The sequence below is a fragment of the Crocodylus siamensis genome, chromosome 5 (assembly GCF_052110815.1).
Source record: "Crocodylus siamensis isolate JL-2025a chromosome 5, ASM5211081v1, whole genome shotgun sequence".
NCBI classification, from domain to species: Eukaryota; Metazoa; Chordata; order Crocodylia; family Crocodylidae; genus Crocodylus; species Crocodylus siamensis.
In genome coordinates, this window is record NC_143399.1 from 72472636 (window position 1) to 72487432 (window position 14797).

Here is a 14797-nt window from a genome sequence, read left to right on the forward strand (position 1 = left end):
TGTGCCAGTAGCATCTTAACTTTCACTGACATGAAGTTGTGGTCCTTGCATTCACAAAGGACATTGCATACTGAGTTCAAGATTTTCACCGCTTACACACTGGAAACATCTGAAGCAGCCTTGGATACCTGGAAATAAGGCAGACATCCTGTCTTGCTGTGAGAAAGCAGCTTTCTGTATTCAACTTCAACAAAATCACAGTACTTCTTAAGAAGCTCAGTTCTTACAGTATAGATATTAAAGTAATTGTAAATTTTTAAAATAATGCTTTCAATGTCAACATCAAGTGTTTCTGCCCCGTGATGAACAATTGTTCAAAATGTGTGCTGGGCAACCCACACCAATTAAAGTCCCCTTTGTAAACACATCCCTGCCTTCTGTATCATGCCAGAGTCCTCCAAACACTATTGCAGGTGTCACCAGCAAATGCGACACTTCTCAAACAACTCTTTCTTTTCCAGAGTTTCCTTGATATATTCTGCAATTGTATCTGCAGTCTCATTAGGTGTGTTCTAAACCTGAATAAGCTTTGATTGCAGCCCACCAGTCCTCCAATCAAAATACTAATTATTACCAGAAATATTTTCAGAGCACCATGATTGCTTCCACTTGTAGCAGCTCCACAGTAATGTATGTCATGATCTTTAAGTGCATTAAGAAAAGCCTCAGTAGAATGTGGTGCAAGCACAAAGTTTACAATTGCTTCTGTCTTGGTTCAAGCACTTGCAAATTTTGCGGCTATCTTAGAATCAGCAAATGTCTTTTTCAGTAAGCCAAACGTGCAATCCATCAACTTGAAACTATTATGATACTTAACCATGTGAAATGCTAGAACACCTTCTGCTGCAGTAATAGCATCCTCCAATTTGCTGTATGGTTTAACAGAAATATTTGTTAACTTTGCTGATGAGCCATCTCCTCAACTGGCCTTCTTGTGTTTCTCAGAATTTACATGAGCTTGTAAAATCCAAAGCACCTTTATTCGAAACAGAAACATATATGCACCAGCTCTGCATATCAAGCACTCAGCTGCCGATTCTATACGACCAGTACAGAAGCATGGAAATTTTTTCTTTACCTCTTCAATAAATTTACATCTTTGTTTTGACATTGAAGTTGAAGGAAGTTACATACTACTGAACACAAAGTGTTTAAAACAAATCAAATTAAACAAATCCAGCAAGAGAAGAATTTTTAAATTTTGGCTTGCCACTGACCCAACTAACTGTGTCAGTCCATTAAGTAAATGCTGAAGTTGCGCTCAGATGATGGACTGCGCTCCTGCTTTACACAATGTCCGCTCCGCCACTACAGTAAGCGCCAAGTTTTCTCCCATTTAAAAACTGTAAATTGTCTGATAAAAAAAAAAACTAAATTCACTGATTAAAAAAGACTCAAACCCACGTTTTTCTGTCATTAAACTGAAATGCTTTTAATATATATATATAGTTGTCAATTTAACATTTTATTGATCTATTTACAATTTTAAAGCAATTTGGAAGCCTACCAGTGCCTCAATCATTATAATAAAATAAATTCTAAATACCTATATTTTTCAGAGGTGCACCGATACATCAGTCTGATATTGGATCTTGGATACTGGATAAAGGAAATTGTCTATATCGGAAATCAGCCTGTGGTGGCTGATAAATGGCCCAAGCCTGCGTGCAACCACAGAGCACCACATAGGCAGTGAGAACCACAGCCAGCAGTGTAGAGAGCTATGTGCAGCTGGTATGTCTGGTGTGGTGGAAGGGCAGGGGAGGGGGTGCGAGGAGGAAGTGGGGTTGGGGGGTGCGGGATGGAGCCATGGCTTGTCTGGAGGATGCAGGAAGGGAGAGAGGGGCTGCTCCTGCCACTCATCCAGGAAGGCATGGGGGGGGGCAGGTGGCAGTGGTGCTGGGAGGGGGAGCTATGGGGCAGTTACAGCAATTTTTGGGGTGGCTGCTGCCCCCCTCAGCTACCTTCCAGCACCACCCTGGCTCCAGCCTGCCCCCTCATTCCCCATACACTCTGGGAGGGGGGGCTGGGCCCCCCAGATCTGCACAGGCAGGAGTGATTAAGTGCCCCCTGTCCACACCCCCTGGATGAGCCATAGCTCTGCCCCAGCTGGCCAGTGCCTACACCGCAGGCTCCCTCCCTCCCTCACTGCACAGGGCCTTGATCTGCCCCCCTGCCCCTTTCCTCACAACTGACTTATCAGCTACACTGGAAAAAAATTGGATTGCCATCGCTGGATGTGCCTCCTTAAAATTCGGCTATCGGCCCCAAAAATCTCTATCGGTGCACCCCCTAACATTTTTTTTTACTTGCTCAATAAGATATGGGTCCAGCTGCGGCTGTGTCGTGTGTCCCGCCCCCGGCATTGTAACACCGAACAGCCTCGAGTGCTGCCCCGGCGGTGCCCCAATCCCAATTCCCGGCTCTACTGGGGCCCCTCCACCAGCTGCCCTGTCCGTTCCCGGCTGGAGCAAGCGGGCCTGCAGCAGCTGCGGCTCCTGCGGAAATAAGGCCGACCATCGCGCAGCCTGGAGGGGAGGCCCACGCCCCCTCAGCCCTGGGCAGCGTCCCCCAGCCGGGCTACGCAGCGCCCCGCGCCGCCCCAACTCCCTCCCTGGTGCACCCCAGCGCCCCCCAGTCCAGGTCCCCGGACAGTCCGACCCCCGCTTCCACCCCACCTCCACACAGGTGCTCTGCCGAGGCAGCGCCCACACCCCAGCCGGCCGTGTACGCACGCACACTCATACGGTAGCCCATTGCCCCTACTCGTTCCCCCGCCCCCATTGGCTGAAATGGCGCTGTCTTTCCCGCGACACACGGAAACCTCGGGTCCCGATGCCGAACGCGGCGCTCGAGGGCGCGCGGACTCCCCGGGCGTCCTGGGAATTGTAGTTCTACCTCGCGGCCGCCATGTTGAAAGTGGACTAGGAAGGAAACCCCGGACATTTTGCTTGCATTTAAAAAACCCGCCTGGAGGCAGCACTGGCAGTACTGACAAGAACCCCCCGAGACCTCTTCTGGTGCCTCTGGGAGGCCAGGGCGTGAAAAAAAGCCCCGGAGCCTGAAACAAGTGGTGGTGGGAACCCCGGGGAGTAGGAGAGAACCGGGCGGGTAGCTGAGAAACACGGAGAGAGCGTGAGGAAAGTCTCAAGGCAGGGACTGGGCGCGGAAAACGCGCGTTCAGCCTGAGCAGAGCCGAAGGCATCCGGCAGTGGCCGACCGGTGGCGGAAGTTACGTCAAGGCAGGCTGTAAGCCGCTCTGCCGGGGTGGGGCTTTCCTTTCCGCTTCCGGTAGCGGTGGCGAACGCAGGTAGCACGCGGCGGTACGGGCCTAATCCCCCCCTCACCCCACCCCCCCCGCCGGTTGGTGCTGAGCTGAGGCGCGTGTCCCGTCTGTCTTCCGCAGTCCCACGATGTCGTCCCACCTGCAGTGGATGATCGTGCGCAACTGCTCCAGCTTCCTCATCAAGCGGAACAAGCAGACTTACAGCACCGTGAGTGCCGCGGCGCGGCCGCCCCGCCTGGGACGTGCAGCTCCAGGGGCCGAGCTGGGGTGGTGGGGGCGAGGCCTGGGGCAGCTCCAGGCCTTGCTGATGGGATCTCGCTGCATTGCAGGAGCCCAACAACCTGAAGGCGAGGAACTCGTTCCGTTACAATGGGCTGATCCACCGCAAGACCATCGGGGTGGAGCCCGCTGCCGATGGCAAGGGCGTTGTGGTGGTGCTGAAGAAACGTGCAGGTGGGTCTTGGCATCCTGTGCTTGCTCACACTGTCTTCCTGCCATGCGCTCAGCCCTGGTGCTGGATTGGCCCCTGGAGGAGACAGTCCCCCACCCCAGTCCCCCCTCATGCGCCACCCTAGCAGGTGTGTAGCCCAGCTCGTGTCCTCCAGTCTCTTCTTCTGAGTCCACTCTGACCCCAGGCCCCTCTTTTTCCTGCTCCCCCAGGGCAGCGCAAACCAGCTACGTCGTACGAGAAGACCACCATCAACAAGAACGCCCGGGCCACGCTTAGCAGCCTGCGCCACATCATACGCAAGAACAGCTACCGCAAGGACCTGCGCATGGTGAGTCCGAGTCCTCAGGCTGCCCTTCTCGGGGGTAGGGCTTGGTGTCGACCCTGTTGCATGTGCAGTAGGATCCCATGGCAGCCAGTTTGTGGCTTAGCAGCCCAGCCCTTATGAGCAAAAAGTGGCAGAGGTGAGGTGCTGTCATGCTTGCAGAGAATGATTTAATCTGGGAGGCAGATGGGCACTTGACTTGCTGTACCTGGTCGGCGTTTCCATCCCACCCCAGGGTAAGGGGTGAGCCAATTAGTGCTCTTGTGCTTAATTAGAGCATCATGTTCTCCATATAGGAAAGGGAGATCTATGAGGAACCCTGTTCACAGGAGATGTTCATCTCCATAGGAAATCTTGGGTACATGGGTTTTGCCAAGCCTCCCTTCAGGCAGTGTTTGGTGTGTATATGTGGGAAGTGGGGAGGGTGTGCTAATAGGTATTTGGCTGGTCATGCCTAGACAGTAAGGTCCTCTCCCACCAATGGTGCAACGATCATGGGCTGGGGTATTCATAGGTGTTTAGTTGGTTTATGCCTGGGCACACTTTCTCTTTCTGTAAGCGATAAACAGGGCTGGGAGGGGTCCTACTGTGGGCTCTAGCAGTCCTGACTGTAGGATCCTGGTCTTGGCTCTGCTGTACAAGGACGTGCGTGCGTGCGTGTGTGTTGGGGGGCACGTTCATTTACAGCCTCTCTTGTCCCCAGGCTGCCCTGCGCCGTGCCAGTGCCATCCTGCGGAGCCAGAAGCCAGTGGTTGTGAAAAAGAAGAGGGCCAGGGCTACCAAAGCAGCATGAGCAGTCCCTAGGTTCAATAAAGTATTGACTCCAAGTCTACAGTCTGCCTGTGCATCATTTTGGAGGGTGGGGGCAGGCTGCTAATGGTCTTGGCCTTGTCTTGGCCCTGTCTGTTACTGCACCCTGGCTTGGATCAGGCTCATCTGTTTGCTAGGTTCATGAAGCTGTGCTGGGCTTGTTCCAGTGGGAAAGTAGACAGGGAAAAAGGCTTTAGCTGGACAAGGTCCCTGGGGTCCTGGCTTGCAGTGTCCTCCCATTGCCCAGTTCTACTTTAGCTCTGTGCTCTCAACCGAGTGATCCAGAAATCTCTGGGCTTTTCCTGTTTTCTTACTGCAGTGACATACATTGGCAGCTAAGCTATTTGCTTCTGAACCTGTTGGTGGGGGGAGGGTGGGTTATATAATGTGTTGCTCCCCAACCCCCAGTCTGAGAAGGGAGGAGGATCTAACCAGCTCCAATCCATTTAGCATTATCCCTACTAATCCTCCTGCCAGCACCCTGGGACCATGTCCCTAAGCTGCTTGTTCTGGTAAACCCGCCTGCCTAGCCAAGGACACATGTAAGACGCTGCATCTGGCACACATTCCCCAAGGGTTCCCCTACTTCCCTGACAACCTAGTATTTCCCATCTTGGCTGGTGTCCCACAGTCTCAAACTACAGCATTTCGCAAGCCCTAACTCCCAGAACTGGGTTGCAAGAAAATATGAAAGGGTTGTGAACAAACCTAAAAAATGGATCAACAGACTTTAAAAATGGATTCTCCTTTAAAGGAGCAAAACATGGGAAACTGGCTTTTCTCTCACAGGTTGGCAGAGCTTCAGCTGCTTGGGACCCACCATTCCCCATACACTGGGTGGGCAGTAAGGGACACTGGGTTGGGACTGGCCACTGATACTTACAAATGGGTCCTGTTAACAAAAAAAGGCTGAGAACCACTGACCTAGACCACCTGTTAGCATAGCTAGTGTCCCTCAGTCTGCTGCTGCCTCTCATTCTGACCCACAGCCTCATCCCTTTCCTACCATCCCTTTCCTACCCATCCAGCCCAGTAAATGGAATTCAGCCTTGAACAGCCTCAGTCATACGGGCCCTGCACCCCAGCCTCCACCAGGGGGTGCCCTCCTACCACTGTAGAGCCTGTGTTGTCCACCTCCCAGGCTGGGAAAAGTCTCAATGCAGGCTTTGGATAGGGCAAGCTGATTTGTGGGGCTGGTGTGGATCAGGTCCCTGTTTCTGGCTTCTGGGGCACTGATGTGGAATGCGACTGTGGCTTGGACTCCAGGGTTCTCTATAGAGCAGTCGGGTTTACTGAGTTTGGGGGCTGGGCGGGGGTAAAGGGGTGGCTAGGAGCCAGGACTTGGGTTCTCTCCACCCAGGTTGGGGAGCCTGAGACGTGCTCCTGCTGCCAAGGCATTAATGTGGTATGTGCCTCCACAGAGCAGTGAGATAAGCTGAGTTGAGGGATGGAAAGCTGAAATGTGACTTCTGGATTCTATTCTGTTTAATGGGTCTTGTGGGTTAGTGTGTCTCCCATGTCTCATTCAAAAGAGCTGGGGGAAGGCAATAGGCAGTCTCTGCATCTGAGTCCCCTGCCTGGACAGATGGAGCCACTGGGGTTGTGTTTATCCATGACGCAATGCTCTTTATTGAAAAACAGGTACAAGTACACAAATGAGACACACATGTATGTGCACCTCCCCTCCCCTCACAGGCAGCAATCCTGCGGGGCTGCACTGAGGTCGACGTAAGGGAAGAGCTCAGACAAGTGGGCAGCAAACTCACCCAGGTTCATTTCCACCTGGGCTTGGGAAGGGAGCAGATGAACTCATAGGCGGATGACACCGTAGGCTTGGGAGCTGCCTTTCCCATCTGTGGCGACTTTGTTAGTTTCTGCCAGCTGCAGGTACAGTAGTAGTATTCAGTCTCTCCTAGGTTCAGTCCCTAGTTCTGGGGGGGGCAGTGGGGTCTGGTGGTTTAGGGATTTATTTTTTTACTGGCCAGCACTGGCAAAGTGAGGCCCATATCTCTGTGAGTCTGTGGAGACAGATTTTACCTTCATCTGTTTTCTCATTCACTTTTCTCTTCCTTCTCTTTCATCTATTCTATCTTACTTCCTCCTGTTCTAAACTACTAGCCACACCTCCCTTCCCAAAGCTGGGATAGGACCCAGGAGTCCTGGCTCCTGGCTTGTGCCCCCTCTTCCAACCCACTACACCCCACCCCCCTTCCAGAACTGGGATAGAACCCAAGTATCCCCCCCAGCCCCTCTGCTCTAACCCACCAAATCCTGCAGCACCTCCTGGGAGCCAGCTTGGTCACTCATGGAGCATCAAGTGGTACCACCAGAGGGAAAGGAGGGAAGAAGCTGAACCTCTGCAGTCACACCCAGACCCAAGCACACTCACACTCGCACTCATCCATCCCATTCATGCATTCCTCAGTGCTGCCGTGCACACAGTGGAGACCTCTCCCCGGGCACATTCTAGCTGCCTATTTCTTGGGCTCGTACTGGATCAGTCTCATGATCTCCTCGTTCTTCATCACTCCAGAGATAAACTCTCCCTCAGCGATTTTATCTGCAGCAGAAACAAGGAGGGAAGAAAAAGGGACCAGGAGACAAAGGGTTCATGAGATTTCCAGGCCTGGATATCCCTTCCAGGCCCCTGCCCCAGTCTGGTTTGGGGGTGGGGGGCACTGGCCTGCTTAGGGTTGGTCCATCTCTGGGGGGCTAAGGTAACTAGAATTTCAGAATTGGGGAGGGGGAAGAGGAAAATGCCCTGCGTTGAGGTATGCTTGTGTGAGCACTGCCACCCCCTGCCCTGTTGCCGGGTGTGTAACTGAAGTGCCCCCCTGGGGAACTGGGCCCAGTAGGAAGCAGGGCTTGGGGTGGAGAAGGGGCCTGTTACCATGTTCTCCCTTCTTGAAGTAGGCCCAGAGCTTGTTTGTCCGTTTCTCAGGGCTGTTTTCATCCTCAGGCAGGGTCTTCTGTTCCTCATCAGGAATCATCTTGAATATTGCCTGCAGAGAGGAGGAGTGTGTTAGGAGGGAAAGCAGAACGTCCCCAATGCCATCACCTCTGGGATGGGGCACATCTCAGGGACAGGTGAGGAAGCTCTGCCTAACTAGCCTCAGTGTGCTCCCTACCAGAAGCAACTGCATCTGTGTGGAGATGTGGGGACTGAGGGCAGCATAAGTCTCATCCTTTTGCAACCTTGGGGCAGTGCCATGGAGATGTGAAAGGTCAGTACTTGGGCAGGGGGCAGGGATGGTTGGACACACGGAGTGAGAAAGAATGGCTGGACTGATAAAGTCAGGGGCTTCCCCCCTCTGCTTAGATACTTTACACCACTGTCCTTTCATCAGCTGTTAGCCTGACAGATCCACCTGTTATCTGCCCCTTCCTGCCCAGGATCAGCCTCACTATCCTGCTCTCACCACAGACCAGAAGGTAAACCTGGCACCTGTGCTAAGGATCTAGTAATAGTCTGGTGGCAGGGGGAGGGGAGGGGAGCTGAACTTCAAACCCTTCACAATCCAGTGACAAGGAGTCCTCAGGAAACAGTGCCAGGCCCCACTTCACTCAGTCACAAATCACCCTAGAGAACCAGCCACCAGCCCAGGGCTCCTGCCTATGGGGCCAACACCACAGGGCAGAGCAGGCTTCTCAGTCTCTATGGAGACACATGCACACATGCAGTTGGAAGGCAATACAAGGTGTTTCCCCATCTCTGGGAGGGATGTGGGGTCTTCTGAGTTGCAAGGGAGGGTTGGGGTGGATCCTGGACACCAGGGTTCTCTCCCTGCTCTCTCTGCTCATGGAGGTGAGACCATGACATTTTCCCCCGTCTCCTAGTGGCATTCTGGTATTTCTCATCTGCCCACAGCCACAAATCCAGCTCAAGGGCTGGGGTTGTTTTGGAGCTTCTTAACATGCATTGCCCCCCCCTGCTGTTGCAGGGAGGGCCTGCAAAAGGTGGGGTGGTCATCAAGTCCAATTAGCATAACAGGATTCTCATCTGTGGGTGGGAACCAATGCCCTTCGTGGAAGCTGAGGCCACTTGGGTGCTGTGCAAGCCAAACAGGCTGAGGTGTGTCCACAAAGCCAGGACAAGTGCCACTAGGTTGTTCACACCTGTGTGCAAGAGGGGCCGTCTCCTCCAATAGGGGTAACAGAAGCATATGAATGCACATGCACAGGGGGCCCAAATCCACCAGCAGGAGGCACCAGGAACAAATTCATGTGTTCTGATATATGTGTGCATGTGTGTGTGCATGCACACACACACTTCCCCTGTACAGAACAGCTCCTTTGGGTGGGGGGGGAGGTGCAGCTATGCAGAGGGATGTAGTAACCCTGACATGCAAGGTATCCCCAGCTGTGGATATGGCAGTTGCCTTGCCGAGTCCACTTGACACAGGGGATCCCAGGAACCTGGGAGGCCTGGGCTCTGACAAGGGGATTCCCACTGCAGACCCCGCAGACAGAGAGATAGACTTAGAAAGGGGAATTGGTCTGGCAAGCAGAGCTGGGCTTAGGTGCCTACTGGTCTGCACAGAGGACCAGTAAAGGGAAGCAGAACCTCCCGAATGGTAGCTGGGCCCATGTGATCTGGGGCAGGGAGGGGGTCTGGATGTTGGGGTAGGTAAGCCCATGAGTCTGATGTGGTCTATTTCCCATGAGGCCTTTGCCATGCTGGTCTCCTCAGAGCAGACCCCCTTAGAAGTCTCTGTCTCATGCCCATGACTGGCAGAGAAATCCCAGACCAAGAAGCTGTGCCCTGACCCCAGCTCCCCCTGCTCCCACCCACATGCCCAGCCAGAAGGCTTTCATGCTAGTTAGGTATGGACAGGGTGCTGCTATTGGGAAGATGCTGCCATGCTCCCTCTTCATGGTGTCAGAGCCACCACAGGGCACTGCCATTTCAACACCTTCATCTCCTAGGGCAGCAATCTGTCCTATCATCCACCCCAACCCCTCTTATGAGAAAAAGCTTGCAGTGCCCCTTTTCATACCTCACTGCAGTGCTGTGGGGAAGATCACAGGCTCCTATGTTCCCCCTTTACAGCACCAAAGCTCCCCCTGTCCTGTCTCAAAGTGCTGCCTGCAGGGGATACTCACAACCTCACATCAAGGCACTGTTCTGGGGTAGATCCCCATCAGGACATTGCTTTAGGGATACTCATAGACCCAACACCCACCACCACCACCACTCTATCAAACCTTAACTGTAAAGCTCTCCTAAGACACTCATCATCCTGCTCCTCCCACCCCCCAGACCTCCTCTCTGGCCACTGTCCTAAGGGGAAGCTTGCAGCTCCCTGCTTCCTTCCCATCAGGGCATAGTTATGGGGAATCTTCAGCCTCAGCACCAAAGCTCTTCTAGGTACCAAGACCTCAGCACCTCCCACTGCCTCTGAACACTGGTCTGAGGGGAAACTTGCAGGCTTATCCCTAGTCCATCTCCATCAGTGTGCTCCCCATTCCCACTCTGTCCACAGTGACACCCATCTATTTCTCAAACCTCCACCTCCTCCCATGTGCCTCTCAGAGCACTGCCTCAAGGACAAGCATGCAGTCTACGTCACTCATTCATGACATGTCTTTTCTTGTCTCCACCCTGCTCCCTCCCCTGCGTCCTTTCTCAGGATACCACCCCAAGGGAGACTTACAGGCTCCCACACCCGTCCTCCACAACACTGATACCCTCTTACATCACACTCCTCCCTATGCTCTGTGCCCCTCTCAGAGTACTGCCTGGAGGAGAACCATGCAGCTCTGCCTAGTTTTTCCCCACTTCTCAGGGCACTGCTGTAGGGAAGCTCACAGACCCACTCAGTTCATCCCATTCTCAGGACACTGCTGCAGGGAAGCTCACTGGTCCCCAGATTATCCCCCTGCACCCCTACTCATCCCCAGTTCAAGGGCACTGCTGCAGGGACTCTAGCCACCCCCATGTCATTCCCCACTTCCATGCTGCAGGGAGGCTGGTGGCTCCTCATCCAGGCCTCACCGAGATGATCTCAAGGACCTCATTCTTGCTGATCTCGCCATTACGGTCAACATCAAAGAGGGAGAAGGCCCACTCCAGCTTAAGGTGGGTCTTGCCTGAAGAGGTGAGGTGCAGAGCAATGATGTACTCCCGGAAGTCAAGTGTCCCGTCGTCATTGGTATCAAAGCTACGGAAGACGTGCCGGGCATAGACTTTTGGGTCCGAGTTGGGGAAGAAGTTAGCATAGATCTTCTCAAACTCAGAACGGCTGATGCGCCCATCAGGACACTGCTTCTGGAAGCTGGCATACCAGCGGCACAGCTCATCCTCCGTGTAGCGTGTGTTCATCTTGAGGTCCTCCAGGATCTCCTTGGACAAGGCCCCGCTCTTGCTGTTCCCCATGGCCCTGGCCCCCCGCCCTGCTGCTGGCTCTGCTATGATTTGGCCGGGCCCCCCCCCCACAGCATCCTTTTGTAGACTCGCCTGGCTGGGAGGGTGGAGGGGGGGAACTGGTGACAGCTCGGCCTCCCCCCTCCGCCCCCCTCCTCCGCAAACGCACCCAAGCTATTTTTGCCAGGGGATCAGTAGGTGCTTAACGGGATCTCAGCAGCCCTGAGCGGCTTGGCGGCCTGTCTCCTGCCCTTAGGCCCTCACCTTCACACCCCCACAACCCCATGGCTATCTGTCTGTCCAGCCCAACATACCCCCTCCAGCCATGTGCCTAGATTGATAAATAGATCAATAGATCACTATTGATCTATCCAGCCAACCACACCCTTCTTTCTCCCTTTCTCTTTATTCACAACTCCTTTTATCTGTCTATCTATCTATCTATCTATCTGCCAGTCTAGTCTAAAGGGGTGAACAGGGATGGGTTGTGCAAGAGGCCATCTCCAGCCATCCTTTGGGACTGGAGCAGGTACTGGTTGGTCTGGGGCAGTGTAGTTTGTCTAGGAGCTGGAAGGTGGGTAGATTCATAGATTCATAGATTCATAGATGCTAGGGTCGGAAGGGACCTCAATAGATCATCGAGTCCGACCCCCTGCATAAGCAGGAAAGAGTGCTGGGCCTACATTACCCCAGCTAGATACACATCCAACCTTCTCTTGAATACCCCCAGGGTAGGGGAGAGCACCACCTCCCTTGGGAGCCCGTTCCAGAGCTTGGCCACTCGAACTGTGAAGAAGTTCCTCCTAATATCTAATCTAAATCTGCTCTCCTCCAGCTTGTGGCCATTATTTCTTGTAACCCCCGGGGGCGCCTTGGTGAATAAATACTCACCAATTCCCTTCTGTGCCCCCCTGACGAACTTATAGGCAGCCACCAGGTCGCCTCTCAACCTTCTCTTGCGGAGGCTGAAAAGGTCCAGTTTCTCTAATCTCTCCTCATAGGGCTTGGCCTGCAGGCCCTTAACCATACGAGTGGCCCTTCTCTGGACCCTCTCCAGGTTATCCGCATCTTTCTTGAAGTGCGGCGCCCAGAATTGCACGCAGTACTCCAGCTGCGGTCTGACCAGCGCCCGATAGAGGGGAAGTATCACCTCCTTGGACTTATTTGTCATGCATCTGCTGATGCACGATAAAGTGCCATTGGCTTTTCTGATGGTTTCATCACACTGCCGACTCATGTTCATCTTGGAGTCTACTAGGACTCCAAGATCCCTTTCCACTTCCGTGCCACCCAGCAGGTCATTTCCTAGGCTGTAGGAAGCAGTCTAAGATCAAATGGTCCATGGTGGTGCTGATGAGGGGGTCTTAGGCTGTCAGTGGACTCTCATGGCACTGATCTTGTCCTGTGTCATTTTTCATGTCCTCAACATGGAAGGTGGACATGGGTGAATGAACTTTGCTGGTAACCCAAGGTTGGGAGGCATTGTCTGGGCAGAGGAGGATCGGAATATCCTGCAAGGCAGTGCTGGGTGTTTTGGGGTGTTGGGATGGTGGAGGAGGTGCCACAACAGCAAAATGTACCAAGATATACACAGAGTGGAGTGAACAAATGTTGCTGGACACTGGGAGCTCAGCTGCCAAAAGCAACTGGGGAGAGGGGAAGGCAGGAGGACTGGGAGCCCCAGCCATGGGAAAGGTCAATGCAAGCCAGGGACATAACAGACAAGGTTTCCATCAGAGACCAGAAGTGTTGGTGCCCATGTCTCAGGCCCAAAGAGATCCCCGAACCCTGGAAAGCTGCTCACTGTACTGGTGGGGAGGCCAGGGTAGGTGAGTAGAAGGGCTCTGGGGTCTGAGGGCTTCAGAGATCATTGTACATGAGTAGACAAGGTTTGTTCAGCCTGGCAGAGCCTGGTAACTGCCTAGAAATGTCCCAGAAAGTGGATTCAGGTTGGAAGCAGGGACATGGGGGCATAGGCTGATCCAGGATTTTAAGAAGTGGGGTATGACAGGTTGGTCCGGTGCCACAGCTCCACCAAGGAGGAGATGCTGGTGAGGCACAGCTTGAGCCTCCAAGCCTGTGGGACACACTGATGGGGGCCAGGAAGAGAAAAGGTGCAGGAAGAAGGGACCTATCCACCACTGCTCTCCCCAGCCAAGCCTGGCAACCCCTGCAGCCATGCCCAACAGGTCCTGCCTGAAGCATGGCAGGAGCAGCCCTGAGATTTACCTTGTGCCTGAGCCAGCTGAGAACAGGAATGGACTGCACCTGATCCATGCATGTTTGTTCCCCACACTTCCCTGCCTCCCCCTCCCCCGCCCCCCCAGTATCCCATGCCAGACTTGGGAGATAGAGCTCAATTCACTACACAGCGCAAGGTAGGGTGTGACCATACCACCACACCTCCCCGTGGATCCACCCCATGAGTGGAGGCAGGGAACAGCACCGGCACCAGACAGGCTAGTTGGGCCCGGGTGGTGGTGGTGGGGAGCTGGGGACATAGTCTGGTTTGGACTGGGGGAATGGAAGGATTGAGCCAGCCTCTCAATAGAAGCCACGGGTCCCAGCTGGGCTGAAGCGGGGAGCTGGATCAGTTGGTGGAAAGTGCAATGGGCCATGGAGCCAGCCATGGCCTACTGGGCCAGGATGGGCTCAATCAAACTGATGGAGGAGGTGCTGGGGATGGATAAACAGACAAGCAGATTTGCAAAGGGACATTTCCTCTTTCTCCACCCCCCACCCCCCTTTTTGGCTCTGGCTCAGGCAAGGCACATCCTGCAAGACACATCCCATCTCCAGCTTGTCTCCCCTGGACCATCCTCCCAGCAGTGGAGGCTTCTGGACTCCTTCCAAAACTCTCAGGGCTGGGGACTGAGGTAAGAGCAGGCAGGCAGCACTGAGGCCAGAGACAAAAACCATTAGTTACCCTGTTAGCTGGCTCATAAGGTATGCACAGGCCTGGGCACATAAACACATGCTCTTTCCTGCCCATGGCAGGGGGTTGGACTTAATGATCTAATAGGTCTCTTCCAACCCTAATATCTGTGGGTCTATGAGTATATATACACACACCCACTGGTCCTACTGTGCTGCACACACATACCTGTCCACCTCTCCGTGACCGCAATGTGCTGTACCCACACACTGTCTCTCTTCCACACAAACAATTCCTTCATGATCTTTTTGTGTTCCACATATGCATATACAGACACTGGATGTATTGTCTCTCACACACACATTCGGACAGTTATACCCCTGTCCCAGCTGTGTGCTTTGGGGGTTCCAGTGGCTGTATGTGAGCTGATCACACCAACTCGTCCCTCAGGCCCCATCCCACTCGTTCCATCTGTCCTGACCCACACGCTAAAAGACTGCATCATTTGCTCTGGATCCACTGACCCACAACCATCCCCCCCAGAACCCCACTCCACTGCATCTGGACCCAGGGATGACCCATGAATACTCAGGGCTGGGGGCAGTTAGCAGCGGGGGCTGGGCCTGGGGAGAGGCTTCAGGAATTTTACACAGGTCCAAATCCTTACTGCCTGGAGTACCACAATCCTT

The 14797-nt window shown here is 53.7% G+C and overlaps 2 protein-coding genes across 2 annotated transcripts; one reads left to right on the top strand and one right to left on the bottom strand.

Annotated features, from left to right (window-relative positions):
• The first annotated feature begins 3242 nt into the window (after positions 1 to 3242).
• On the top strand, positions 3243 to 4886 carry RPL28 (ribosomal protein L28). Its single transcript, XM_090049343.1, has 5 exons — positions 3243 to 3310; positions 3407 to 3494; positions 3616 to 3739; positions 3947 to 4065; positions 4763 to 4886. The coding sequence occupies exons 2-5, from the start codon at positions 3414 to 3416 to the stop codon at positions 4850 to 4852; spliced, it is 414 nt and encodes a 137-aa protein (XP_089905469.1). The 5' UTR covers positions 3243 to 3310; positions 3407 to 3413; the 3' UTR covers positions 4853 to 4886.
• A 2249-nt stretch (positions 4887 to 7135) lies between these two features.
• RCVRN (recoverin) lies at positions 7136 to 11245 on the bottom strand. The gene is made up of 3 exons (XM_090048324.1): positions 10865 to 11245; positions 7760 to 7871; positions 7136 to 7429 (listed from the first exon to the last, which is right to left on the bottom strand). Exons 1-3 carry the CDS (start codon positions 11243 to 11245, stop codon positions 7344 to 7346), a joined length of 579 nt encoding a protein of 192 aa, XP_089904450.1. The 3' UTR covers positions 7136 to 7343.
• Positions 11246 to 14797: the final 3552 nt, after the last annotated feature.

Bases quoted from the DNA above. Each gene is read 5' to 3' on its own strand.
- RPL28 (XM_090049343.1), top strand. From the start codon at position 3,414: ATGTCGTCCCACCTGCAGTGGATGATCGTGCGCAACTGCTCCAGCTTC. The intron at 3,495-3,615 runs GTGAGTGCCGCG...GCTGCATTGCAG, and splicing joins ACAAGCAGACTTACAGCACC to GAGCCCAACAACCTGAAGGC. The intron at 4,066-4,762 runs GTGAGTCCGAGT...TCTTGTCCCCAG, and splicing joins ACCGCAAGGACCTGCGCATG to GCTGCCCTGCGCCGTGCCAG.
- RCVRN (XM_090048324.1), bottom strand. From the start codon at position 11,245: ATGGGGAACAGCAAGAGCGGGGCCTTGTCCAAGGAGATCCTGGAGGAC. The intron at 7,872-10,864 runs GTGAGGCCTGGA...TCCTCTCTGCAG, and splicing joins AGGTCCTTGAGATCATCTCG to GCAATATTCAAGATGATTCC. The intron at 7,430-7,759 runs GTAACAGGCCCC...TTTCTGCTGCAG, and splicing joins CTTCAAGAAGGGAGAACATG to ATAAAATCGCTGAGGGAGAG.